Source organism: Malaclemys terrapin, chromosome 5 (genome assembly GCF_027887155.1).
Source record: "Malaclemys terrapin pileata isolate rMalTer1 chromosome 5, rMalTer1.hap1, whole genome shotgun sequence".
Lineage (NCBI taxonomy): Eukaryota > Metazoa > Chordata > Testudines > Emydidae > Malaclemys > Malaclemys terrapin.
In genome coordinates, this window is record NC_071509.1 from 25,124,669 (window position 1) to 25,151,395 (window position 26,727).

Consider the following 26,727-nt stretch of genomic DNA (forward strand, 5'->3'; position numbering starts at 1 on the left):
AATGTAGTGGTTTCCTACAATTGTAGTCCCAAATTTGTATTTTGACTATTCCTAAAGAGTAATAAACGAAGCAAGATAGTCAAAGACAAGACACACAAAGATTTCCATCTCCCTTTTCCTTTCAGTGTGAGATTATTCTAAATGCCTGCCTACATAATCAGCGATTGGGTCACAAGAAGTGAAATACATAAGGACAGATATTTTTTTCTGGGTCTCAATTTAGCCTTTAATTTTACAGCACAATATTACCTCCACAGTTGATTGCACCCTGTGACTAGGTGCTGCAGCATATAAAAGGTTAACAGGTCTCAACAGGCCACATGGCTGCTGTGGTCAGAGTGTAAAAGGGGAAGCTGGGTCAAAAAGAGGAAGGGAGTGTCTCTACTCTTACATTGGTTGAAGGTGGAAAAGCCTCTGAGGCTATTATCCAGTATTTTCCCACTATGTTTGCTTTGTTTTATGACTATTTTGTAGATAATAAAACAAGTCCTGAGGAAAGGGCCTTAATAGGGCTGAGGCTTGGAGCTTTATTTGCCTTTCTACGCTGGTGATGCCTACCACTTGCACGCACACACGCACACACACACCCACCCACCCCTTGGATGCGTAAGTGACAGTACATAACCAAACAACTTGATTTATGGGCATAATCAGGTCCTTGTCTGACTGAATCCTATTAGTTGTGCCCACCAACTAACTGCAGATGCAAATTATGGCCCAATACTTTCATGACAAATAATTTGTGAATTCATCTTCAAAAGTGACTTTTGGTAACAGTGTATATAATTTTCCTAATCAAAAATGTGTAAGTTTACCTCAGAGACTGCCCATCTAAGACTGCGGAGCTGCTGTAAGGCCCAGAATTTACAAACAGAACCTGCTGGGTATTTCTGAACATACTGTGTGAAAAACGACTCTCCAGCGTAGAGAAGTGAACTTGCTCTCCGTGCAATTCCTTTTAAAACACTGCGGGAAGTATAAAACCCAGTCCACGCTTGAAATGGTTCTATGAAGAATTTGAGAGACATGACACACAGTAAAGTACTGAACATTTCAGCCCGTGCTTATTCCATTTTTGACTAGTTACACTCCTCGACTATGCAACTTCTTATCTACAAAAAGCAACAGCTGGTGAGGGGAAAATAATGCTAAGCATCAAGTGGAACAAGTCACAGCACCCTCTCCCCATCCATTCACCACGGAGCATTAAATAGACACGACCAGGAAGCTACAGTACTTTGTACTACAAACCCAGTAATCTGATTGCTGATCTGAGGCAATTATCTGTGAAAATAAGCCTCTTCTTACTGAGATTAAGTTCCCATGAAATTGTACAAGACAAATTCAGCAGTGTCATTGGAGTACATTATATTTTTAATCAATAAAATAAGGGCTTTATGATTGCTAGTTATCATTTGTCATGACCCAGCCATATGCCTGACTGAAAGGAGGAGGTAAAACAGAATGAGCTTTAATTTCATTTCCTTGGCTGGAGTAGAATGGGGGATATGGAAACACCCATTCAGGACAGACAGTGAGATTGCAAAATCTATCAACAGATGCCCTCAAGTGGTCAAAGAGGAGAATTTCAATTATTTGTTTGTGAGACTAACAACAGAAAAAGTGCACAGTCATTTAAATATATACTGCAATAATCATAGAATATCAGGGTTCGAAGGGACCTGAGGAGATCATCTAGTCCAACCCCCTCAAAGAAGGACCAACACCAACTAAATCATCCCAGCCAGGGCTTTGTCAAGCTGGGCCCTAAAAACCTGTAAGGAAGGAGATTCCACCACCTCCCTAGGTAACCCATTCCAATGCTTCACCACCCTCCTACTGAAAAAGTTTTTCCTAATATCCAACCTAAACCTCCCCCACTGTAACTTGAGACCATTACTCCTTGTTCTATCATCTGGTACCACTGAGAACAGTCTAGATCCATCCTCTTTGGAACCCCCTTTCAAGTAGTTGAAAGCAGCTATCAAATCTTCTCTTCTGCAGACTAAATAATCCCAGTTCCCTCAGCCTCTCCTCATAATTCGTGCTCCAGCCCCCTAATCATTTTTGTTGCCTTCCGCTGGACTCTTTCCAATTTTTCCACATCCTTCTTGTAGTGTGGGGCCCAAAACTGGACACAGTACTCCAGATGAGGCCTCACCAATGTCGAATAGAGGGGAATGTTCATGTCCCTCGATCTGCTGGGAATGCTTCTACTTATACAGCCCAAAATGCTGTTAGCCTTCTTGGCAACAAGGGCACATTGTTGACTCATATCCAGCTTCTCGTCCACTGTAACCCCTAGGTCCTTTTCTGCAGAACTGCTGCCTAGCCACTCGGTCCCTAATCTGTAGCAGTGCATGAGATTCTTCCTTCCTTCCTTCACACTTGTTGAACCTCATCAGATTTCTTTTGGCCCAATCCTCTAATTTGTCTATGTCCCTCTGTATCATATCCCTACCCTCCAGCGTATCTACCATTCCTCCCAGTTTAGCGTCATCTGCAAACTTGCTGAGGGTGCAATCCACGCCATCCTCCAGATCATTAATGAAGATACTGAATAAAACCGGCCCCAGGACTGACCCTTGGGGCACTCCGCTTGATACCGGCTTCCAACTAGACATGGAGCCATTGATCACTACCCATTGAGCCTGATGATCTAGCCAGCTTTCTATCCATCTTATAGTTCATTCATCCAGCCCATACTTCTTTAACTTGCAGGCAAGAATACTGTGGGAGACGGTATCAAAAGCTTTGCTAAAGTCAAGGAATAACTTGATGTCCATTGCTTTCCCCTCACCCACAGAGCCAGTTATCTCATCATAGAAGGCAATTACGTTAGTCAGACATGACTTGCCCTTGGTGAATCCATGCTGACTGTTCCTGATCACTTTCCTCTCCTCAAAGTGCTTCAAAATTGATTCCTTGAGGACCTGCTCCATGATTTTTCACCGACTGAGGTGAGGCTCATAAGGAGGCAGGGTAAACCTTCTGGGTCACTGTAATGGGGTCTACAAACCCCGTATTGAGCATAAACAGAAGTGGGAGAAAAGCCTCTCCTGTCTACAGGCAAGCAGTTTAACAACACCCCCATGCAGCTGCCAGTCATGGAGGCAGGCACCCACACCTGCAGCCAATAGAGGCAATGGCCTGCTATAAAGGAGAGAGTGCAGAGAAGGAAGGGGAGGCAGAAAGGCCTGGGACAGCAACAGGGCGATACCCCTGCACCTGGCTGCCTCCACGAACACAGCCAACAGACTGAAGCAGACTGCTAGACTTAATTAGAGGTGAGGGTCCAAGAACTGCCCTGACCAAGGGGAAACTAAGGAGGACCAGTCAGGAGCAGCAGAGACGGCTCAAAAGACTACACCAGGAGCTGGTGACAGGCACAGATTGTGTTTAGATCTCCTAGCATATTGAGGGTGCTACCATAACCCAAATAAGTAATGACAGCCACTGCAGAACGTAAAGTACACTGAACATACAGGCAGGTAAAACACGCAAAAGACGGGGTTGTGGTGGTTTGCTCATGGCAAGTACACGCAGTACATTTATCAGTGCGTTACCTGAAATGATGCAATCCCTAGATGGAGGTGAGTGAGTCAGGAGATCATTCTGTATAATGAGTCATGGGAAGCAATGATCCCTTTTCATCATTAATTAAAAAAATACATTAACAGCGTAAGTGCCACAGAATATTGGGCAAGCAGATTAAATATAGTCCAGAATACTCATGAGTCTATCCAGAGTGCAAAGGAAAATGATGAAACAGCCAGGCTACACTTACAACAGAAACAGAAGCAAAAAATGGTTACTGCCATGGGTGAATGAAATTTGGACAGCTTGACCCTTATCCACCGGTAACCACATCTGCTTCTGAATTGGAAGAATACTTTCCTGGGGAACGTTTTGTAGGCACTGTGAAGCAAATTCCCAGTATTAGGAACTGAGATGTCACCCTAACTTCAATACCTTGAAAGATACTGGAACAAATTAAGCAATCAATTTGTAAGCACCCAGAAAATAATTAGATTATAAGGAATAGCCAACATGAATGTGTCAAAAACAAATCATGTCAAACCAACCTCATTTCCTTCTTTGACAGGGTTACTGGCCCAGTGGATAGGGGAGAAACAACTGATGTGACATCTCTTTATTTTAGTAAGGCTTTTGACACAGTCCCACATGACTGTCTCGTAAGCAAACTAGGGAAATGTGGTCTCGATTAAATCACTATAAGTAGGCTTGGAAGGATCAGATTTTTATTGGTAAATGTCAGTTTCACTGTACACTCACAAATGGACAAAAAAAAATGTCTCCCTCAATAATAACTGAAATTTACAGATAAGCAAAGTAAGAAAAATGCTGTTTAAAAACATATCAGACTTTGATGTAAGGCTATTTCCTTTGTATGTTTTGACATGTGATGTTGAAAATGTGTTTTAACAATTATAAAGCTTCTGTTTTTTTCAAATCAATGTTTACTATCATTAAATAATTGTCTGACCTGTCATTTTGTCTGACACTATTCCCATAATTTCTCATAACTGTGAAAATGTAAATGGATAAAAATTGAAAAAAAATACTTAAAAATAAACATTGATATTATCCATTGAAATTATTAAAAAAAAAACTCAAATTCTGCCAAGCCTAACTATAAACTGGCTGAAGGACCACAGTCAAAGAGTAACTATCCATGGCTCCTTGTTAAATTGGGAGGGCATATCTAGCAGAGTGCTACAACGGTTTGACTGCTAATATATGGAGATATACCTATCTCATAGAGCTGGAAGGAACCCTGAAAGGTCATCGAGTCCAGCTCCCTGCCTTCACTAGCAGGACCAAGTACTGATTTTTGCCCCAGATCCCTAAGTGGCCCCCTCAAGGATTGAACTCACAACCCTGGGTTTAGCAGGCCAATGCTCAAAGCACTGAGCTATCCCTCCCCACAATGTAATATTCAACATTTTCAGATGGTACCAAGCTGTGAGGGGTTGAGAGCCCTTTGGAGGCCAAAATTAGAATTCAAAATGACTGACTAATTGGAGAATTGGTCTGAAATCAACAAGATGAAATTAAAAAAAGACAAGTGCAAAGTTCTACACTTAGGAAGGAAAAATAAAATGCACAGATTGGGTAATAATTAGCTAAGGCAGCAGTACGGCTGAAAAGGATCTGAGATTATAATGGGTCACAAATTGAATATCAGTCAACAACGTGATGCAGTGGAGAAAAAGAGCGGTATAATTCTGGGGTGCATTAACAAGAGTATTATACGTAAGACACAGGAGGCAATTGCTCTGTTCTGCTTGGCACTGGCGAGGCCTCAGCTAGAGTACTGGGTTCAGTTCTGGGCACCGCACTATAAGAAAGAAGTGGACAAATTGGAGAGAGTGTCCAAAGAAGAGTAACGAAAATGATACAAGGTTTAGAAAACCTGACCTATGAGGAAAGGTTAAAAAACCTGGGCATGTTTAGTCTTGAGAAAAGAAGACTGAGGGCACACCAGATAACAAGTCTTCAAATATATTAAGTACTGTTAGAAAGAGGATGGTGATCAATTATGCTCCATGTCCACTGAAGGTAGGACAAGAAGTAATGGGCTTACTCTGCAGCAAGGGCTATTGGGTTAGATATTAGGAAAAACTTTCTAACTATAAGGGTAGTTAATCACTGAAATAGACTTCCCAGGGAGATTGTGAAATCTCTGTTGGTAGTGGTTTTTAAGAACAGGTTGGCCAAACACCAGTCAGGGACTGTCTAGGTTTACTTGGTCCTGCCTTTGTGCCAGGGACTGGACTAGATGAACTCTCAAGGTCCCTTCCAGGCCTATAATTCTATGATTCTAGGATGCCTTCTCTGGTATAAATATTGCACTTTTGTACCTAAGATGTCCAGAATCATACGGATACTTTGAGTTCCCAGCAGCACTGTGACAACCTGAGGAGCACCACATGGTGCAGCAAGTGCTGACCAACTCGAATGAATGAAGATAATTTTAATAGGCTTCCCAGATTATATATCTGTCAAGCACTCCAGAGGCATAGAAGGACAACAGGATTAATGAACTACTCTAAAGGTGGGTGATTCCACCCTCCCTAACAGTGGCAAATAAAAGTTCAGATAATTATAGATCGCTTTCATGTGCCCCCTTTGCCATCTCTTAGCCTATCTGTGCATGTCCAGTTCCTCTGGTCTGTTTTTACAAAACAAAAAAAACGAGGAGTCCTTGTGGCACCTTAGAGACTAACAACTTTATTTGGGCATAAGCTTTCGTGGGCTAGAACTCACTTCATCAGATGCATGAAATGGAAAATACAGGAGCAGGTATAAATACTTGAAAGGATGGGGGTGCTTTAGTGTTAGGTCAGTCTAACGAGATAAATCATTTAGCTAGCCCAAGAAAGCTTACGCCCAAATAAATTTGTTAGTCTCTAAGGTGCCACAAGGGATACTAGTTTTTTTTGCTGATACAGATTAACATGGCTACCATTGAATCCTTTTACAGGACATGCACTCTATTTCTCTCATCAGCTTTGTATCCCTCTTTGGGTATTTTTCAGTTGATCACTTTCCCTTCTGTGCCGCAAAGCTCAAAGCACAGTGATCTTACTAATAAATACAGAGAGAATGATTTTTTTAGGCAGTACAATAAGTATACTCAATACTGCCAAATCCCTATATAGACAGAGCTGAATTTCCTCCTCTTATGTTACATCAGTGTAAATCTGATGACTTCAGTGGAGTTACTCCAGATTTACACTGGTGTAATAAAGCAGAATTTGGCTCAGGATCCCTACCCCAGAGTTCACAAGTTATCACCTTTCTGATTTCATAAGACCTACTTCTGTAAATACACCCCATAGCAGCCTGGCTTTAAACTAGTGTTTATATATAAACAACAGCATTGCACTACACGCTTATGTTTAGTGCACCTGCCATCTCCCCTTCTTCTCCAAGTCCATCTTCGTATTGCTGTTTGCTAACCAGTTTTCAGCTTGTGATTATGCTTGGTATTATTGCTCCTTCATCACACATAATCTTGTATCTACCCACTGAACTGTGCCTAGTTGTTCTAAATTCTGCATATCTAATCCACTGTCCATGGCTTTCCCAAATCCCTGACTTTCAATCATCAGGGGATCTGATTAGTGCATTATTTTCTCTATCTTTCAGGTCATCAGAGATTCAACCAACAGTGGCAGCACATACAGATATAGATATACCCCAAACCTAACCCTTCCTGGAGATTGCCTTTATTGATACTCACACAGCAAAGACAAATTTCAGGCTAAATTTTTTCCCAAGCCATGGTTTTCCTTTCAGGACCCCTTGGGTTCCACCCCTCGTTCCTGCTGCCTCAGAAAGACACTCCAACCCCTCTTATATTTCAAAATTAGAGCTAACAGAGCCCACTAAATTGGAAAGAGTAAGTCAGGAAAAAAGCTCCTTACGCTCCTGTTACAATAAACTAACCCTAATGCCAACTACTGATATCCATCAGTATATGCAGTGTATAAAAAACATATTGTTAAGTACCTGTTGAATACGGGAGAAAGTCTTGATAATTTTGAATGTCCCATGTGAGGTTTCTGTTATACAATGCCTGGAAGTAATCACTGACAGTGGAATACTGGACGGTCACTCCAAATTGATCAGCATGCTTGTTAATATAATCTAATAATGGGTCCATGTTGGAGTACTGAACTGATGCATTAAAGAACTGTTTGTCACAGCCCTGCAATTTAGAAAATAACACATCTATATGAATTAGTGGAAGTTACAGTTATAGTCAGAGTCCCAAGAGCTTAAGGCCTGAAGGGCCCACCGGATCATCTAATCTGACCTCTCTGTATATCACAGGCTACTAACTACCCTCTAGGCAACCCTCACACCAAGCCCAAGGATCAGAATTAGACCAAAATATTACAGACCTCAGGAGACTGAATCATTGTGTGCCACAGGCAAAGAACAGGAGGGGCTGTGGTACCCTTGTAATGGCTGGGAATTGATTAAGCGAGACATCCCCAGAAGATCCCATCAAGTGGCCCACAGGTTATTAACTTCCATGATGAGGTAGTTTAAGAATGTTCTTATATTACAATTCTTATCCACTGTAAAACATCATTCTTCCTTCTGAGCTCATCTGCATAAACCAGTCAAAAGTTCAGGGCCTAAGTAGCAAGAATGGGTTTGGTTATTCAAATAGGACAACTGACAACCTACTGGTCCAATAAAAATTATTACCTCACCCACCTTGTCTCTCTAATGTCCTGGGACCAACATGGCTACAGCAACACTGACCAAGTGCCATGACCGACAGGAATTAAGTTAGTCTACATTGCACAACCCACAAGAGCATGCATTTCCCTGGTAGGGAGGTTGCCCAGTGTGTCTATCTGATGTCTGGCAAGGGCAGTTTCTGTCAATTCTCTCATTCCTTTCCTTGCTCTTGACAAAAGGAGAGGGAGTTTGAATGTATTTTTGTGAGCTGAGAATACACAATCTTACATCAGTACTGAGTAAGTGGTGGAAAGGAAACGAACAACAATCTGGACAGAATAACTACCTATGTTACACAATTTATTGACAACCCACCCTGCCTAGAACATGATCAGCCCTAGTCTAATAAGTGGATAAATGAATAGTTAAATGGGATAATGAATGCACAAAATATAGAAGGCCTGATTATCCAAAATTCATGTGCATAACTACACACTTAATTTGGATGCCCATTAGAATTGACTGTGTCTGCATACTGAGATATGTGTGTACACATGTATCTAATACGAAGCACAGCTAACTATTTATTATTATTGTGTGCTCAATTATAGCAAATGCACAGGAAAATTAGACAATTAAAATTACTCAGCCAATGTATTGTGTGTACACTCTTAAAAATCAGTTTCATTATAGATTTGTAAGATGGACAATGATATATTCTTGGAAATCTTCCTCTTTTGCAGACAAACTTCTTTGAACACACTGCATTTCAAAAACAACAAGGAGTTCTTGTGGCACACTTAGAGCAGGAGTCAGCAACCTTTCAGAAGTAGTGTGCCAAGTCTTCATTTATTCACTCTAATTTAAGGTTTTGCGTGCATTTTATATATTTTAACATTTTTAGAAGGTCTCTCTCTCTCTAAGTCATTATTATATAACTAAACTATTGTTGTATGTAAAGTAAATAAGGTTTTTAAAATGTTAAAGAAGCTTCATTTAAAATTAAACTAAAATGCAGATCTTATCAGTTTAGTGTGATCCTTGCCCTTGCTTTTCCTTGCTGGATTTTCCAATGTCTGGCACGTATTTGGATACTTTAAGCTACACACAGGCTTCTGAGTGATCAGTTGTTAACCGGCTCCGAGAGGGACAGAGGACAGATTTCATGTGTGAAAATACCTGTTCACACAGGTATGTGGATCCAAATGCTGAAAGCATTGCAAACACAATTTTCTTCAAACAGTTAAATTTCACTGGCAGGACATCCAGCAGGTCAGAATAGAGGCCCCATGATCTCCCTCGGTAGCTTCAAGTGTACTCCACAGATCTCCAAACTTTGATGCCCACAATTCTGAGCTTTTTACTGAATGAGCTGCATTTCGAAATCTTCAACACCCATCCACTGAAATACAGACAAATCCAAGTTGCTTTCATTGAACTTTCCAGGTTTAATTAGAAAAGAAAGCATTGGGCCAAGTTGCTGGAAATCTTGAAATCTGTCAGAAAATTCTGATTCCAGTTCTTGCATGTACATTCCAATCTCATCGACACTGAAAGTGGAACGTGTTGATAGCTCTTTTATGTGTTGGAAGTAGCAGAAAGTCTAAGTTTGAATATCAGGCGAAAAACACTGCTAGTTTTACAACAAATGCCTTCCAGGCTTCATAAAGATCAAGAACTGTTTGCCCTGCACCCTGGAGACAGAGGTTGAGTTCGTTTAGATGAGCGGTGATGTCAGTTAGAAACATTAGCTTACACGGTTCGGGGTAGTTTTGTCCTTTTTCTGTCAAAAAGGCCTTGATTGCATCAACACAGTTTACAAAGCGCATCAAAACCTTGCCACGACTTAGCCACCAAATGTTGCTGTGAAATGGAATGTCGTTATAAGCACTGTCCATCTCTTCTAGCAGTGCTTGAAACTGTCTGTGAGTCAAAGCAGATCGAGCAAAAAGGAAATTCACAATTTGCACGACTATATTCATCACATTATAAAGCTCTGAATTAGAAATTTTAGCACACAGGTTTTCTTGATGGATGATACAGCGAAATTTGACTGTCGGGCAGCCAATTTGATCTTCAAGAAAACTGTTTTCCGACCAGGGCAGGAGCACCATCTGTTGTCACACAAAATATTTTTCTGATGTCAACTCCTCGTTCTTCAAAATGGTTTACAAAACTTTCCACTATATCGTCCCCCTTTGTTGTGCCATGCAGGGGTTTTAGGCAACAAAGTTCCTCTTGGATTTCATTGGAAGCACAATATCTTGCAAAAACTGCCAAACGTGGAATGCCATTTATATCCACGCTCTCATCAACTGCAACGCTAAATACGGCTGTGTCTTTTAATGCAGTCATCTTCTTTTCATTAATGTTTTCTACCATTTCGCTTACGCGTCTCTCAACTGTTCTGGCAGAGACAGGCAGTTCTTTTATTTTAGCTACGATCGTATCTTTATTTGGCAAATCATTGAACAAAACCTCCAAAAAAACTTCTTAAAAACACTGCTTTGCGTCTCATATCCTGCTACTGCCTTTTTGATCGATTCAGTCTTGTCTGCTTCGTCAAGAAAGGTTTTCTCGTGCTTTGTTTGAAAATGTTGTTGAACACTTGATGTGCGACAAACAACACTTTCACAACAGAAAGCACAAACAGCACGATCCTTCTTTTGAATAAATCCAAATGGGTCTTTCTAAGAAGGATGAAATGAACAGACATCTAACTCTGCTTTCTTAGGAGCTGACATTTTGTCAAATGTACCCCACAACTCACAGTGGGAAAAAAAAATCTCGACAGATGGGACGCACAATGTCAAATGCAGTGCACTGTTCCACGTGGCGTGATAGTGATGTAAGCAAGTTAAAGAAGTATGGGCTGGATGAATGGACTGTAAGGTGGATAGAAAGCTGGCTAGATCGTCTGGCTCAACGGGTAGTGATCAACGGCTCCATGTCTAGTTGGCAGCCGGTTTCAAGTGGAGTGCCCCAGGGGTCGGTCCTGTGGCCGGTTTTGTTCAATATCTTCATTAATGATCTGGAGGATGGCGTGGACTGCACTCTCAGCACGTTTGCAGATGACACTAAACTGGGAGGAATGGTAGATATGCTGGAGGGTAGCGATAGGATACAGAGGGACCTAGACAAATTAGAGGATTGGGCCAAAAGAAACCTGACGAGGTTCAACAAGGACAAGTGCAGAGTCCTGCACTTAGGACGGAAGAATCCCATGCACTGTTACAGACTAGGGACCGAATGGCTAGGAAGCAGTTCTGCAGAAAAGGACCTAGGGGTTACAGTGGACGAGAAGCTGGATATGAGTCAACAGTGTGCCCTTGTTGCCAAGAAGGCTAACAGCATTTTGGGCTGTATAAGTAGGGGCTGTCAGGACTGAGATCTCCACTTTGAACTTTAGGGTACAAATGTAGGGGCCTGCGTGAAAAACTTCTAAGCTTAACTACCAGCTTAGCTCTGGTTCGGCTGCCACCATCAATGGATTCCCTCCCTGGGAAGCCTTGAAAAACCCTCACCAAATCCCTGGTGAAAACAAATCCAAAACCCCTTGGATCTTAAAACAAGGAGAAATTAACCATTCCCCTCCTTCCTCCCACCAACTCCTGGTGAATCAGTTCCAACCCCCCCCCGGGATCTACAACAGGGAGAAATTAACCATCCCCCCTCCTTCCTCCCACCAACTCCTGGTGAATCAAGATCCAAAACCCCTTTGGATCTAAAACAAGGAAAAATCAATCAGGTTCTTAAAAAGAAGGTTTTTAATTAAAGAAAAAGGTAAAAATCATCTCTGTAAAATCAGTATGGAAATCAACCTTACAGGGTAATCAAACTTAAAGAGCTCAGAGGACTCCCCTCTAGTCTCAGGTTCAAAGTACAGCAAACAAAGATAAACACTCTAGTAAAAGGTACATTTACAAGTTGAGAAAAACAAAGGAAAACTAACACGCCTTGCCTGGCTATTTACTTACAAGTTTGAAATAGGAGAGGCTTGTTTAGAAAGATGTGGAGAACCTGGATTGATGTCTGGTCCCTCTCAGTCCCCGAGAACGAACACACTCCCAAACAAAGAACACAAACAAAAGCCTTCCCCCCCCAAGATTTGAAAGTATCTTGTCCCCTTATTGGTCCTTTAGGTCAGATGCCAGCCAGGTTACCTGAGCTTCTTAACCCTTTACAGGGAAAAGGATTTTGGAGTCTCTGGCCAGGAGGGATTTATAGTACTGTACACAGGACAGCTATTACCCTTCCCTTTATAGTTATGACAGGGGCATTGCCAGCAGATCGAGGGACGTGATCGTTCCCCTCTATTCGACATTGGTGAGGCCTCATCTGGAGTACTGTGTCCAGTTTTGGGCTCCACACTACAAGAAGGTTGTGGAAAAATTGGAAAGAGTCCAGCGGAAGGCAACAAAAATGATTAGGGGGCTGGAGCACGAATTATGAGGAGAGGCTGAGGGAACTGGGATTGTTTAGTCTGCAGAAGAGAAGAATGAGGGGGATTTGATAGCTGCTTTCAACTACCTGAAAGGGGGTTCCAAAGAGGATGGATCTACCACTGTTCTCAGTGGTACCAGATGATAGAACAAGGAGTAATGGTCTCAAGTTACAGTGGGGGAGGTTTAGGTTGGATATTAGGAAAAACATTTTCAGTAGGAGGGTGGTGAAGCACTGGAACAGGTTACCTAGGGAGGTGGTGGAATCTCCTTCCTTACAGGTTTTTAAAGCCCAGCTTGACAAAGCCCTGGCTGGGATGATTTAGTTGGTGTTGGTCCTGCTTTGAGGGGGTTGGACTAGATGATCTCCTGATATTCCAACCCTGATATTCTATGATATGTGAACCATAACATCTCTGTATGCATCTTGGGGAAGGAAGAGTGCCTTCATAAATGTTAGTATACAGCACCAACTGCAGTCTGCACTCATAATACTACCGGGTTGGGTGGACAGTTTGCACAGAATCATGAACTCATCCTCAAATCAGTGTGAATTCAGGATTATTTTTTGGTCTGCAAAAGTCAGCTTTGGTTTGGAAAGGGCCCCAAAACGGCCTGATGATGAACACACAGCCCCACTCCAGCTCTTCTCTGAAGAATCTTCCTCCAGTTGACCCCAAACAGGAAATCCTTTGACAAAAACTAGAGGTATCCTGACCATAAGGGAATACCATTTACTAGCACAGTTTGTCTCATCATAGAATCATAGGACTGGAAGGGACCTCGAGAGGTCATCTAGTCCAGTCCCCTGCACTCAAGGCAGGACTAAGTATTATCTAGACCATTCCTGACAGGCGTTTGTTTAACCTGCTCTTAAAAGTCTCCAATGATGGAGATTTCACAACCTCCCTAGGCAATTTATTCCAGTGCTTAACCACCATGACAGTTAAGAAGTTTTTCCTAATGTCCAACCTTAACCTCCCTTGCTGCAATTTAAGCCCACTGATTCTTGTCCTATCCTTAGAGGTTAAGAAGAACAATTATTCTCCCTCCTCCTTGTAACAACCTTTTATGTACTTGAAAACTGTCATGTCCCCTCTTAGTCTTCTCGTTTCCAGACTAAACAAACCCAATTTTTTTTTAATCTTCCCTCATAGGTCACGTTTTCTAGACCTTTAATAATTTCTGTTGCTCTTCTCTGGACTCTCTCCAATTTGTCCACATCTTTCCTGAAATGGGTGCCTAGAACTGGACACAATACTCCAGTTGAGGCCTAATCAGCATGGAGCAGAGTGGAAGAATTACTTCTCATGTCTTGCTTACAACACTCCTGCTAATACATCCCAGAATGATGTTTGCCTTTTTTGCAACAGTGTTACACTGTTGACTCATATTTAGCTTGTGGATGTGTCATTACATTCTAAAGTGATATACTTACCCAAGGCCATAGGACATCAGCAGTTCGGAACCAGGCTGCCCTCTTTTTAATGTTTGCCACCATGGTCTGTGCATAAAGGTGAATGGTGGCATCAGTAACAGGGACACTCATGTTGGGGTAAACACCATCTTTTGGTGGATCTGGGAAAACTGCAATTCCATTCCAATAGAACCCAGACCTAAGTGGAAAGAGAAAGCAATACACTACAAAAAGGACTTTTACAGCAAGGTGGGGAAAAAATGGAGGAAATCATGCAGAGATACAAATCCAATTTGGCACATGAGGATTCAGTAGCACAATTTCAGTTTACATTGGTTTCTCTGTGTTTAGTTTCTATTACATCCATGTGCCTTTATGGGCCTCCAATGGTGGCTAGTATAAACACACTGAAAACGTAAGCTGTAGGAGAAGGTATATAGATCTGATAAAAGATTTATTTGGCTTGAGTTAAAATAGCCTGGAAATCTTTCTGCCCAGCCCCTGCTTTTCCTTACAAAAATGTCATTTGCTGGCTAAGACAGAGTATAAAGAGATTGTAGGTTTAAGTCTACTAAGGTTTTGTTTTAATGCAAGAGTTCTTAAACATTTCCATAGCATGGCCCATACGGTAGATTGTAAGCCTAATTTATGGAGGTCCATTTCTTGATCAACGTAGCTTACAATGTATCATAGGGTTTTAGACTGCCACCATCACTGTGGGCACCTTCCATGTAAAATCATTAGCAATGATTCATTGCTAGAGACTTCATGGAGTCTCTAGCTCCTTCCCTCTTCAGGGATAAAAACAAACCTCTGTCTGGGGCATTTTCTGTTTATGCTAGTTGATTTGTTCGCTTCAGGTTATTTAGTTAGTTATATATCCTTTTTAACTTTTTTTGGGGGGGGGGGGGGGGAATGTCAGGATAGATAGAGCTCTAAGTGTTGTGCGTGTCACTACTGCTATGGTGGAAAGGCTTTTTTAATGTCAGGAATGGAGAATAAAGATTCAGACCTGTGAGTTGCTGAGGACCCTCACCTCCCATTGAAGCCACTGGTAGTTGAGGGTTCTTAACATCTTGCAGGATTGAGTCTTAAGAGTCCAGTCACCTTTTAAGCCTAATAGAAGCCTCTGACAAAAGAGAAAATGCAAAGTTCTCTTAATAAGCTCGGAATAAGCTCAGCAGCCAGTCAGTCATTCTGTATTTTGCCTAAGATCCTAAGGGCTCATCTTCACATACAGCACTGCAGCTGTGCCACTGTAAGTGCTTAAGTGAAGACACTTCTCCAGTCAGTGTAGTTAATCCACTTCCCCAAGAGAAGCTCTCCTGTCGACATAGTGAAGGGTTAGGTCTACAACTACATTGCTCAGGGGTACGGATTTTTCACACACCCCGAGCAACGTAGTTATACCAATATAGGTCTGTAGCATAGACCTGGCCTAAAATTTGATATTACTGAAGTGACCAATATTTCTGCAGGGTTTGGAAGCATTCAAACCTGTTTGAAAAGGGTATTTGCGATGGGGTGCAGTAGCTGTACTGATCCATAACATGAGTGAAGATCTCATGGTTTTCAGATAAAGAGGGAGAGCCCCTCCACACGAACTGAAGCTTCTAAAAAAAGACAAAAAGAAATACTTCAGAAAAAGAAATCACCATAAGAAACCAAACCTGCAGATAACAGAGTACCATGATTAATAACCCCTCGGGACTCAATTTTGCACTCCTTCACATGACCACAACTCCCACTGGCTTCAATGGAAGCTGTGCACATGTAACAGATTTGGGCTAATTCTCACTGTAGTCAAGAAGAGTCTTCCATTGAGGAGGCACAAGGGGTAAAATCCTGGCCTAGTGAAATCAATGGGTGTTTTGCCATTACCTTCAGTGAAGCCAGGATTTCACCTGAGATTCATATAATCTCTGCCTAACGCCCAGTTTATTGGGCGAGAGTCTTCCTTCAGTACACGTGTGCAACGCCGTACCTTCATTGGGGTTTGTGACATTGCACCCCATAATTCTTAATGGAAATATGCTTATGAACGTATATATACCTCTACCTCGATATAATGCTGTCCTCGGGAGCCAAAAAATCTTACCGTGTTATAGGTGAAACGGCATTATATCCAACTTACTTTGATTCACCGGAGTGCGCAGTCCCGCCCCCCCAGAGCACTGTTTTACTGCGTTATATCCGAATTCGTGTTATATCAGGTCGCGTTATATCGGGGTAGAGGTGTATGACATAACTGGAATATGTTTTATGTTACATATGCCATGTAACATATCTCTGAAAAGGTTATGATCTACTGAATACCTTCATCCTATTTGTATGCATGTGTCATTTTTGTATTCGAAGTGATGAATATTGGCTGTGTACTTGTTTGCATTTAAGTAGCCTTAGTAAAGCATTTGGTCAGCTTCTTGAGAAAAGAATGTGCAAATTAACTGCCCAATCAAGAAACACTTAACTGACAATGGATCTTGGAAGACTCCAATCCACATAAGAAGTCTTCCTGGAGACATTCAAGATAGCATGTGGGCAATGGCTGCTGCCTGTAAAAACTGAGTCATACATGGACATGTGACTTGCCCATGTGACTCCAAAACTCCATCTTGAAGCTGGATTTTGCATAGGAGAGAGGAGGGGGTCTCCACCCACAAGAGAATGTCTATTTAAACCCCTGGGCGACCCCTCCATTTTGTCTTCAGCTGGCTCAAGAGACAGCCTCTCCACCCCCAAGGATACCTGAAAGAAACTGCAACAAAGCACAGTAACCACGGGGGTGTGAGTGATTGCTGGATCCAGACTAGAAGGAGGCTAGTCTGTAAAAGAAGCTTACTGGAATATCTCTGAGGGTGAGATTTCATCTGTAATCACTTTCTTACTGTATTAGGTTTAGACTTGCGTGTTTTATTTTATTTTACTTGGTAATTCACTTTGTTCTGTCTGTTATTACCTGGAACCACTTAAATCCTACTTTTTGTATTTAATAAAAATCACTTTTTACTTATTAATTAACCCAGAGTATGCATTTATACCTGGGGGGGTGCAAACAGCTGTGCATCTCTATCAGTGTTATAGAGGGCAAACAATTTATGAGTTTACCCTGTATAAGCTTTATACAGTAACTCCTCACTTAATGTTGTAGTTATGTTCCTGAAAAATGCGACTTTAAGCGAAATGATGTTAAGTGAATCCTATTTCCCCATAAGAATTAATGTAAATGGGGGAGGGGAGGAGAGGGGTTAGGTTCCAGAGAATTTTTTTCACCAGACAAAAAACTACATTATATATAGGACATAACTATATATATATATATATACACGCGCACACGCACACAGTATACGTTTTAAACAAACAATTTAATACTGTTCACAGCTATGATGATTGTGAAGCTTGGTTGAAGTGGTGAAGTTAGAGGGTGGAAGAGGGTGGGATATTTCCCAGGGAATGCCTTGCTGCTAAATCAGTGGTTCTCAAACTTTTGTACTGGTGACCCCTTTCACATAGCAAGCCTCTGAGTGCGACCCCCCCCTCTATAAATTAAAAATACTTTTTTATATATTTAACACCATTATAAATGCTGGAAGCAAAGCAGGGTTTGCGGTGGAGGCTGACAGCTCGCGACCCCCCATGTAATAACCTCGTGACCCCCTGAAGGGTCCCGACCCCCAGTTTGAGAACCCCTGTGCTAAATGATGAACTAGCATTCAGCTGAGCCCTCAAGGGTTAACACAGTGTTGTTAATGTAGCCTCTCACTCTACAAGCCAGCAGGAATGGAGGGGAGGGGAGACAGCAGAGCAGACAGAGACAGACACACAGTGTGTGTGAGAGAGAGAGAGAGAGAGAGAGAGAAATGCACACTGCCTCTTTAAGTAAGCTGACCCACTCTTAAGTGCATTGTCTTTTTAAGTGGATCAGGAAGTTGAGACAGCAGCTGCTGCCCCAGGCTCTGTCCGTCTCTGTCCCCACCCTGCTCTATATGGAGAAGGGGTAAGTGGGGTGTAGGAGCAGGGGGGAGGGGGACACCCTGACATTAGATTCATAGATTATAGGACTGGAAGGGACCTCGAGAGGTCATCGAGTCCAGTCCCCTGCCTGCATGGCAGGACCAAATACTGTCTAGCCCCATCCCATTATTCCCCCCCCCCCCCCCCCGCACAGCTAGGAGGAGGCTCGGGGAGCAGCTCCAAGGCAGAGGGCAGGAGCAGCACATGGCAGTGGGGGTGAGGGACAGCTGCAATTGCTAGCCTACTGGGCAGCTTCTGCACAGGGAACTTAAGGGAGCGGGGAGCTGATAAGGAGATCTGATAGGGGGGCTGCCGGTCCACCCTGGTTCCAAGCCCGCACCAACTAACTGCAACAGGCTGCTCTTCCTGCAAGCAGTGGACAAAGCAGGAGGCTGCCAAACAACGTTAGAAGGGAGCATTGCACAACTTTAAACGAGCATGTTCCCTAATAGATGAGCAACGTAACAACGAAACAATGTTAACTGGGACGACTTTAAGTGAGGAGTTACTGTACAGGGTAAAACAGATTTATTTAGGGTTTGGACCCCACTAGGAGCTGAGCATCTGAGTGTTGGAAACAGGAACACTTCTTAAGCTGTTTTCAGTTAAGCCTGCAGCTTTTGTGGGACGTAGTTCAGACCTGGGTCTGTGTTGGCAGGAGGCTAACGTGTCTGGCTGAAACAAGGCAGGGTTCTGAAGTCCCAAACTGACAGGGAAAACGGGCTCAAAAGTAGTCTCAGCACATCAGTTGGCAGTCCCAAGGGGGTTTCTGTAATCCAACCCGTCACAGGATTCATCATGTATAGCTGAGAGTAGACTATGGCCCATCATAATAAAAAAACAGATTTGTTATATCTAGAAGATTTTGCTCAAGATCAGAACTGGAACAGAAGGGCTTAATTCTGAGATAATATCTACTCAGTTCCCACCCACATTTTATCACAACTTTTGTCCATAATAAGTATCCAATAATTTTACAAGCATAAATACATCTCACTGGGTTTAAAAACAATTCTTTGTATCAGTATTCACTTAATGATAGAGAGTCTAAATAAAGGGAGCAAAAGAAAGATTTCTTGACTTGAAGCCATCTATGTTTAACAGCATTATCTTGCTTGTTATGTATTTAAGACCACTGTTGCAATCTCAAGGAGACTGTTCTCCTATGACTTGCCCTATTGCCCACTATTTATTGTGTATGTTTTTAAGATTAGAATCGATTCCTTTGTCTTTGACAAGGGGTCATGACGAAGTTATCAACAGAGCAGAGTCTGACAAATATTGTTTCACAAACAGTCTCACAAACAATGTATTTTCTTCACATGAGAAAAATCTACACTTTTGTCTTGCTTAGCTCGGAGACATGCTTCTCTTGAAGTCAGAGTTTACGTACATCAGGAAAAGGCTGCAAAAGGTAGCTTGCATGCCAAACATTGGCTCCATTCTCTTGTGTAGCTTTACCTTGGTTTTCTGCATGTCGTCCTTCAGATCGTAGTCAATGCGAGAGATAAGGTGGGCATTAAATCCAGCCAGAGCAAAAAGGGTAGGTGTAGTAGCAGAAGCTCCAAAGGGATCTACATGCCATGAAAATCGAGGCCTCATCCCAAAGGTTTCATACAAAAATCCATGACCCTCTGTAAAGTAAAATTTGTTTTTATTAGTAACACATTTGTTCATCTTAAAAGTTGAATTGGCATGTGGTACTACAGCCAAGCACAGTGAAGATTTATTTTTATTTTCAAATACACCTGAAGGTTTGAGGAATTTAACAAAGCCAAAAAATTCACAGCAGCAAGGTGCATACTGGTGATATTTGCTTTGCTATCCCAAGTATAACTTCAGTAAAGAGTTAATGAAAAGAGATGATGATCAGATATAGGCCCGGGAGACAGTGGTGTGAGCCAGATTAAATTTAGGGGGAGGGCTAGCTCAGTGGTTTGAGCATTGGCCTGCTAACCCCAGGGTTGTGAGCTCAATCCTTGAGGGGGCCACTTAGGGATCTGGGGCAAAATCAGTACTTGGTCCTGCTAGTGAAGGCAGGGGGCTGGACTCAATGACCTTTCGGGGGTCCCTTCCAGTTCTATGAGATATACCTATCTCCATTTATTTATTTATTTTATTTAGGCTAAATCTCATATCAATATCCAAATCAAGATGACAAGCTGAGTTTGAGGTAGACTCTGCTGAAATTATGAAAGCTGTTCTCATGAAATTTCAGCCACAGATCAATGAGAAAATAAATCACAGCTGGTTTTGGATCCACACATTGTCTCCCCTGCATCCCCCAACACAAATAAAAATACCCAAATTATTTCCACTGGAATTAAATAAATTAAGAAAACCCATAGTCATTTCTATTTGTTTTAGGTTTAGTATTTTCCTTTCCATTTATTAAAACACAAAAGCTAAATTATGGACTAAATTCAAACTGAGTACAACCCTTTAAACGGAGTACAAAAATAGCCAAGAACTGAGTGTAAAAACAACAGTACAGTGCTTGGGATCATAAGTGCTATAGAAATGCAAGATTGTCATTTTATTGTTTCTAAGTTTGGAAATGCTTTTAGAAATATTTGAAGATATAACCATAGACTCATAGAATATCAGGGTTGGAAGGGACCTCAGGAGGTCATCTAGTCCAATCCCCTGCTTAAAGCAGGGCCAATTCCCAACTAAATCATCCCAGCCAGGGCTTTGTCAAGCCTGACCTTAAAAACCTCTAAGGAAGGAGATTCCACCACCTTCCTAGGTAACCCTAGGTAACCCATCTCCCTAGGTAACCCATTCCAGTGCCCATAATCATTTCTGTTTTATTGTGGATAGAATCTTATTCTGGGCTTTCAGATCATGGCTAATTTAATTATGAAATTTGAGGACATTTTTTTTATTTCATCTCTCCTAAGCCTTATGATTCTTGCCATGTAAACAGTGTTAGTAAAGGCTTTCCTTTTAATTCTCTGACTGAAACACATTTCAGAGCATAGTCTCTTAGGGCTTGTCTACACTGCGAAGTTGTCGACAAAACTTTTGTCTTTCACAGGTACTTAAAAAAGCCTCCCCGTGAAAGACAAAAGTTTTGCCAACGCAAGTGGCAGTGTGAACACGGCTTTGTCAGCAGGGCTAACGCTGCTCGCGGGGCTGGAAGTATTTTGTCGGCAGAAGTGCTGACAAAGTACCAAAAAAGAGCATTTACAGACGCTGACTTTTAGCGACAAGGTTCTGTCAATACAGCCTTGTCACTAAAAGCTGCGTGGTGTAGACAAGCCCTAATATTTTCTCTTTAATGTATGTTACCTAAGGGAATAGTGTGTATAGTGTGAACAAGGTTGTTGTGATCCAGTTAACTATACAGACAGGAGAGAATTTGAAACACAGGCTCCAAGAGCCCAAACACTATCTAATTCCAAGACAAACTCAGCAGACAACAACACAGGAATGCATGTGTGATTCAGGTTTAGTCACATGGGCAAAGACTGAACAGGCAATACTGAGGATCTAGGAGGGGAACATGTGAGGCTAAGCTTTTTTAGAAATCAAAATCTATTAGTTTCATTTGCTCCCGTTAAAATAGCTACCAAATCTGCATTTCCCTTTTAAAAAAAATTATATGCATACACCTATGCACAGAATAAAATATGGATTTTAGAAACTTTTTAACCCTCCCCCACCCCAAAGAAATGTTGACTGAATATCTAGCAAGAGGATCTTTTTGTCCAAAATTAGTGTTTATTTTGGGACAAACACTAGTCTGTGCCCCCAGCCCAAGTTAACTAACTTTGCCCAAAGGATCCCCAAAGGAGTCAGAGGAAAAGGAATCTTTATTCTCACTCCTCCACTTGCTCATGGAGCAGAGTTACCCCACTAGGATGCAACAGCAGCTGCTGTTCTTGTGTTCCTTGTAAATACTGATGTGTGGGATTCTGGCCAGTGGTTCTGTGCAGTCAGACCCACCAGCCATTACGAAGCTGCTCCTCTGGCCCTCTCCACATATTCCCCTTTATGTTGCCACAGAACACTGCTCTGAAGTGAGCAGAGGTGCCAATCAGACACCACAGTTAACTGGAATAATTCCATCTCAGGTCTCTTGCCTGGTCCCGACTGAAAAACCACAACACTTCCCTTCCCCTGAGTTATTTTGGGCCTTTGCAGTACAAAGGGAGCAGGATTTGTACACCTTTCCTGCACGTTAACAACAATAGAGTCAATCCTAGATATTAGAGGAACCTTTTAGCCTAGCAGACAAAGGCATAAAAAGATCCAATGGCAGGAATTTGAAGCTAGAAAACTTGAACTGAAAATAAGTTGCAAGTTGTGAAGAGTGAGGTTAATTAATAGCTGTAAATAGTGGATTCTTAACCACTTGAAGTTTTTTAATTAAGCTCAGATATCTTTCTGAAAGATGTGCTGTAGTTCAACACAAACCTGATGCAGGAACTATTGAGTGAAATTTTACTGTCTGTTATGCTGGAGGTGTAAGCAGATTACAGCAAGGAAGTCCAGGAACTTATCTTATATGTATTTTTTTAATAAATTTCAAATACACATCTTTATCTCAGGGCTGTTCTTGGGAAGAGGAGGTTACTCACCCTGTGCAGTAACTGACGTTCTTCGAGATGAGTGTCCCTGTGGGTGCTCCACTACAGGTGTTGGTGCGTCCCTGCGCCTTCGCCCGGAGATTTTTGCAGCAGTACTCATAGCGGCCACGCATGCTCAGAATCTGCCCCCCCCGCTGTGACTCTAGGGTAATAGAACGCATGCGTGGCCGGTCTCCTCAGTTCCTTCTCTACCACGGAGGCCCCCCAACTCCGAAGTAGAGGGGAGGAGGGTGGGTAGTGGAGCACCCACAGGGACACTCATCTCGAAGAACGTCAGTTACTGCACAGGGTGAGTAACCTCCTCTTCTTCTTCGAGAGATGTCCCTGTGGGTGCTCCACTACAGGTGACTTAAAAGCAGTGTATCTTAAGGAGGTAGGGACTTCGGATCTGGTAGGAACGCCGTCGAGAGTACCGCCCTGCCCAAGCGTATGTCAGATAAAGGGCCTTGAATAAGGGCATAGTGTTTAACAAAAGTATGGTCAGATGACCAGGTGGCTGCTTTACAAATGTCAGCCAAGGGGACTTTGCGTAAGAACGCGATGGAGGCAGCCAGAGATCTAGTGGAGTGTGTTCTAATGCCATCTGGAGGTGCAACCCCTTTCATCTGATAGCACAGTCGGATACACTGGGAGATCCAGTTCGAGAGTCTCTGGGTAGAAATAGGCATGCCCTTGGAGCGCTCTGCAACAGAGACAAAAAGTCTAGAGGAGGTTCTAAAGGGTTTGGTTCTATCCAAATAGAATGACAAGGCTCTGCGAACATCTAGTGTATGCATTGAGGCTTCAAAGGAGTTTGCATGTGGTTTCGGGAAAAAAGTCGGGAGGTGTATGGGTTCATTAATATGGAATGATGAGTGAACCTTTGGAAGAAATTTGGGATGCAATCTGAGGGTAACCTTGTCTTTAAAAAATATCGTATATGGTGGATGAGCCATGAGAGCTGCTATTTCTCCTGCCCGTCTGGCAGAAGTAATTGCCACTAGAAACGCTGTTTTCATGGAGAGGTGTAAAAGGGAGCACGTGGCTAGGGGTTCGAAGGGTTGCTGAGTTAGGGCAGACAGTACCAGATGAAGGTCCCAGGGGGTGGTCGGTTGTTTAATGTCTGGATATAAGGTTTGTAGGCCCTTGAGGAAACGCTTCGTAGTAGCGTGAGCAAAGACAGACGTATCATCAATTTTGTCGTGGAAAGTCGTAATAGCAGCTAAATGGACCCTGATGGAGCTGAAAGAAAGGCCGGATCGCTTAAGGCCCAAGAGATAGTCCAATATAAACGGAAGAGGTACCGAGGTAGGAGAAAGATGTTTGGCAGAACACCAATGTGTGAATCGTTTCCACTTTTGAAGATAGGTCTTGCGAGTAGCTTGCGTTCTGCTATGTAGGAGCACCTCCTGAACTTGATCGGAGCAATCTAATTCGCGTTGGGAGAACCACGTAGGAACCAGGCCTTGAGGTGAAGCATGGACAGGTTGGGGTGGAGAAAACGACCGTGCTGCTGAGATAGAAGGTTCGGAATAAGCGGCAGGGAGACTGGTGGTTGGATTGACATTCTGGTGAGGAAGGGAAACCATGGTTGTCTGGGCCACGATGGGGCAATGAGGATCACCTTGGCTCGATCCGTTCGTATTTTTATCAGAACCCTGTTGAGAACTGGTATCGGGGGAAACGAATAGAATAGGTTTCGGTGCCATGAGATCATGAATGCGTCCCCCAGGGAATGTTTGCCCAGTCCTGCTCTGGAGCAGAAATTGAGACATTTCTTGTTCTTTGCAGTTGCAAAGAGGTCTATTGTTGGGTAACCCCAGATGCTGAATACGTTGTGAATGGTTTTCTCGTCTATCTCCCACTCGTGGTCCCATGGGAAGCGTCTGCTCAGTTCGTCCGCTGTGGTGTTCATGATTCCGGGAAGATAAGCAGCTGATACCCGGATGTTGTTCACAATGCACCAATTCCAGAGCTTCATAGCCTCTGTGCACAGCGAATGGGAACGAGCTCCGCCCTGCCTGTTTACGTAAAACATGCAAGCAATGTTGTCCGTCATTATGCGTACGTGATGATGTTTGATTAGTGGCAGGAAGTGACGGCACGCGTTGCGAATGGCTCGAAGTTCTAGTACATTTATGTGCAGGGAGGTCTCGGTTGGTGACCATAGTCCCTGTACTGTGTGATGAGACATATGTGCACCCCACCCTGTCATAGATGCATCGGTGGTCAGAATGCGTGATGGAGCCTGTTGAAGAAACGGGACTCCAGAACAAAGGTTGGAGTGGACGGTCCACCAACGTAGCGAGTCTTTGACTGGAGTAGGCAGGGAGAGAGTCTTGTTTAAAGAATGCATATTCGGTTTGTAAACCGTTGCCAGCCACGCTTGGAAGCACCTCATGTGTAGGCGTGCATTCTGGACGACAAAAGTGCACGAGGCCATGTGACCTAGTAGTTGCAGGCAGTCTCGGGCAGTTACCTGAGGGCTGTTGCGAATAGTTGTGGTCAGTTGTTTTATGGAATTGTAGCGATCGGGTGGGAGCGATGCTAGCCCGGTCCGAGAGTCGAGGTCTGCGCCTATGAACTGAAGGTGCTGGGTGGGGCGTAATGTGGATTTGTCTCTGTTTATTTGTAGGCCGAGAGAAAGAAAGCACTCGACTGAGTCGTGTGAACCGGAGCGCCTCGTCGAATGTTGAAGCTTTGAGGAGGCAATCGTCGAGGTACGGAAATATTATTACCCCTTGTCTCCTGAGGTGAGCAGTGACTACAGCTAGAAGTTTGGAAAAAGCACGGGGGGCTGTAGATAGTCCGAAGGGGAGTACCCTGTATTGGAAATGTGTGGAACCAAGGGTAAATCGGAGGAAACGTCTGTGGGCCGGATGTATAGTGACGTGGAAATAGGCATCTTGTAGGTCGAGGGCAGAAAACCAGTCGCCCTGCTCCAGCGCTGGGATTATGGTATTGAGGGTCACCATCTTGAACTTTTGCTTTTTGATGAATCTGTTGAGCCGCCTGAGATCGAGGATTGGTCGCCATCCCCCATTTTTCTTCTCCGTTAAGAAATCATGGGAGTAAAAACCCTTCCCTCTGTGTCGCTCTGGCACGATTTCTACTGCTCCCAGATGAAGGAGATGTTGCACCTCTTGGAGGAGTAGCTGCTCGTGAGAAGGGTCCCTGAAGAGGGACGGGGAGGGTGGGTGGGTGGGAGGTAAGGAGAGGAAGGGGATGACGTATCCAATTGTAACTACCTCTAAGACCCACTTGTCGGAGGTAATCTTCCTCCATTGTTGGAAAAAAGGTCGTAGGCGGTGTCCAAAGATTGGTGTGCCGGCTGAAGTGAGGGCATTGCTTTCTAAACCCTCGACCAAGTTTTCAAATCTGTCTATTAGCTGGTGGGGGTTGAGGCGCCCCTGTAGAGTTTGGGCGACGTCGCTGGAATCTTGGTCGTGGACGTTGCGGCTGTTGCTGTTCCTGCGGTCTATGGGAAGGTTGTGTAAATGCGGGATAACGTGGCCGGTGGTATGGTTGGTATCGATATTGTCGTCTTCTTGCCGTAGGTGTCTGGAGACCTAAAGACCGGAGGGTTGTTCTGGAGTCTTTCATTGAATGAAGCACTTCATTCGTGTTAGCAGCAAAGAGTTTGTCACCGTCGAAGGGAAGATCTTCAGTTGTGTTCTGAACTTCGCGAGGAAAAAAGGAAGAGGAGAGCCATGAGCCCCGTCGCATGACTATCGCTGTAGCGGTAGATCTTGCCGCTGTGTTGGCTACATCGAGGGCTGCTTGGAGAGCGGTGCGTGAAATGGCTTGGCCCTCAGAAACTATAGCTCTGAACTGTTGTTTTCTTTGTTCTGGAATGTCATCAATAAAGTCCATTAACTTATTATAGTTTTTATGGTCGTATTTTGCCAGGACTGCAGTATAATTAGCTATGCGAAATTGGAGGGTGGAGGATGCATAGACCTTGCGACCAAACAGGTCCAGTCGTTTGCTATCCTTGTTAGGTGGGGCAGAACGAGAATACTGTTGTCTGGCCCTCTGGTTCGCAGCGTCCACTACC

The 26,727-nt window shown here is 43.2% G+C and overlaps 1 protein-coding gene and 1 long non-coding RNA gene across 6 annotated transcripts in view; one reads left to right on the plus strand and one right to left on the minus strand.

Annotated features, from left to right (window-relative positions):
- MAN2B2 (mannosidase alpha class 2B member 2) overlaps positions 1 to 26,727 on the minus strand; it is a 64,950-nt gene that overhangs the window by 19,555 nt on the left and 18,668 nt on the right. For all 5 annotated transcript variants that reach the window (XM_054030517.1, XM_054030514.1, XM_054030513.1 and 2 more), the window contains 5 exons: positions 19,558 to 19,730; positions 15,580 to 15,695; positions 14,104 to 14,281; positions 7,540 to 7,738; positions 816 to 1,006 (listed from right to left, as the gene is read on the minus strand). In XM_054030517.1, the coding sequence (XP_053886492.1) occupies positions 816 to 1,006; positions 7,540 to 7,738; positions 14,104 to 14,281; positions 15,580 to 15,695; positions 19,558 to 19,730 (857 nt within the window). The remainder of the gene's footprint in view (positions 1 to 815; positions 1,007 to 7,539; positions 7,739 to 14,103; positions 14,282 to 15,579; positions 15,696 to 19,557; positions 19,731 to 26,727) is intronic.
- On the plus strand, positions 24,367 to 26,550 carry LOC128838380 (uncharacterized). The gene is made up of 2 exons (XR_008445170.1): positions 24,367 to 25,390; positions 26,228 to 26,550. It is a non-coding gene; the product is annotated as an uncharacterized LOC128838380 (long non-coding RNA).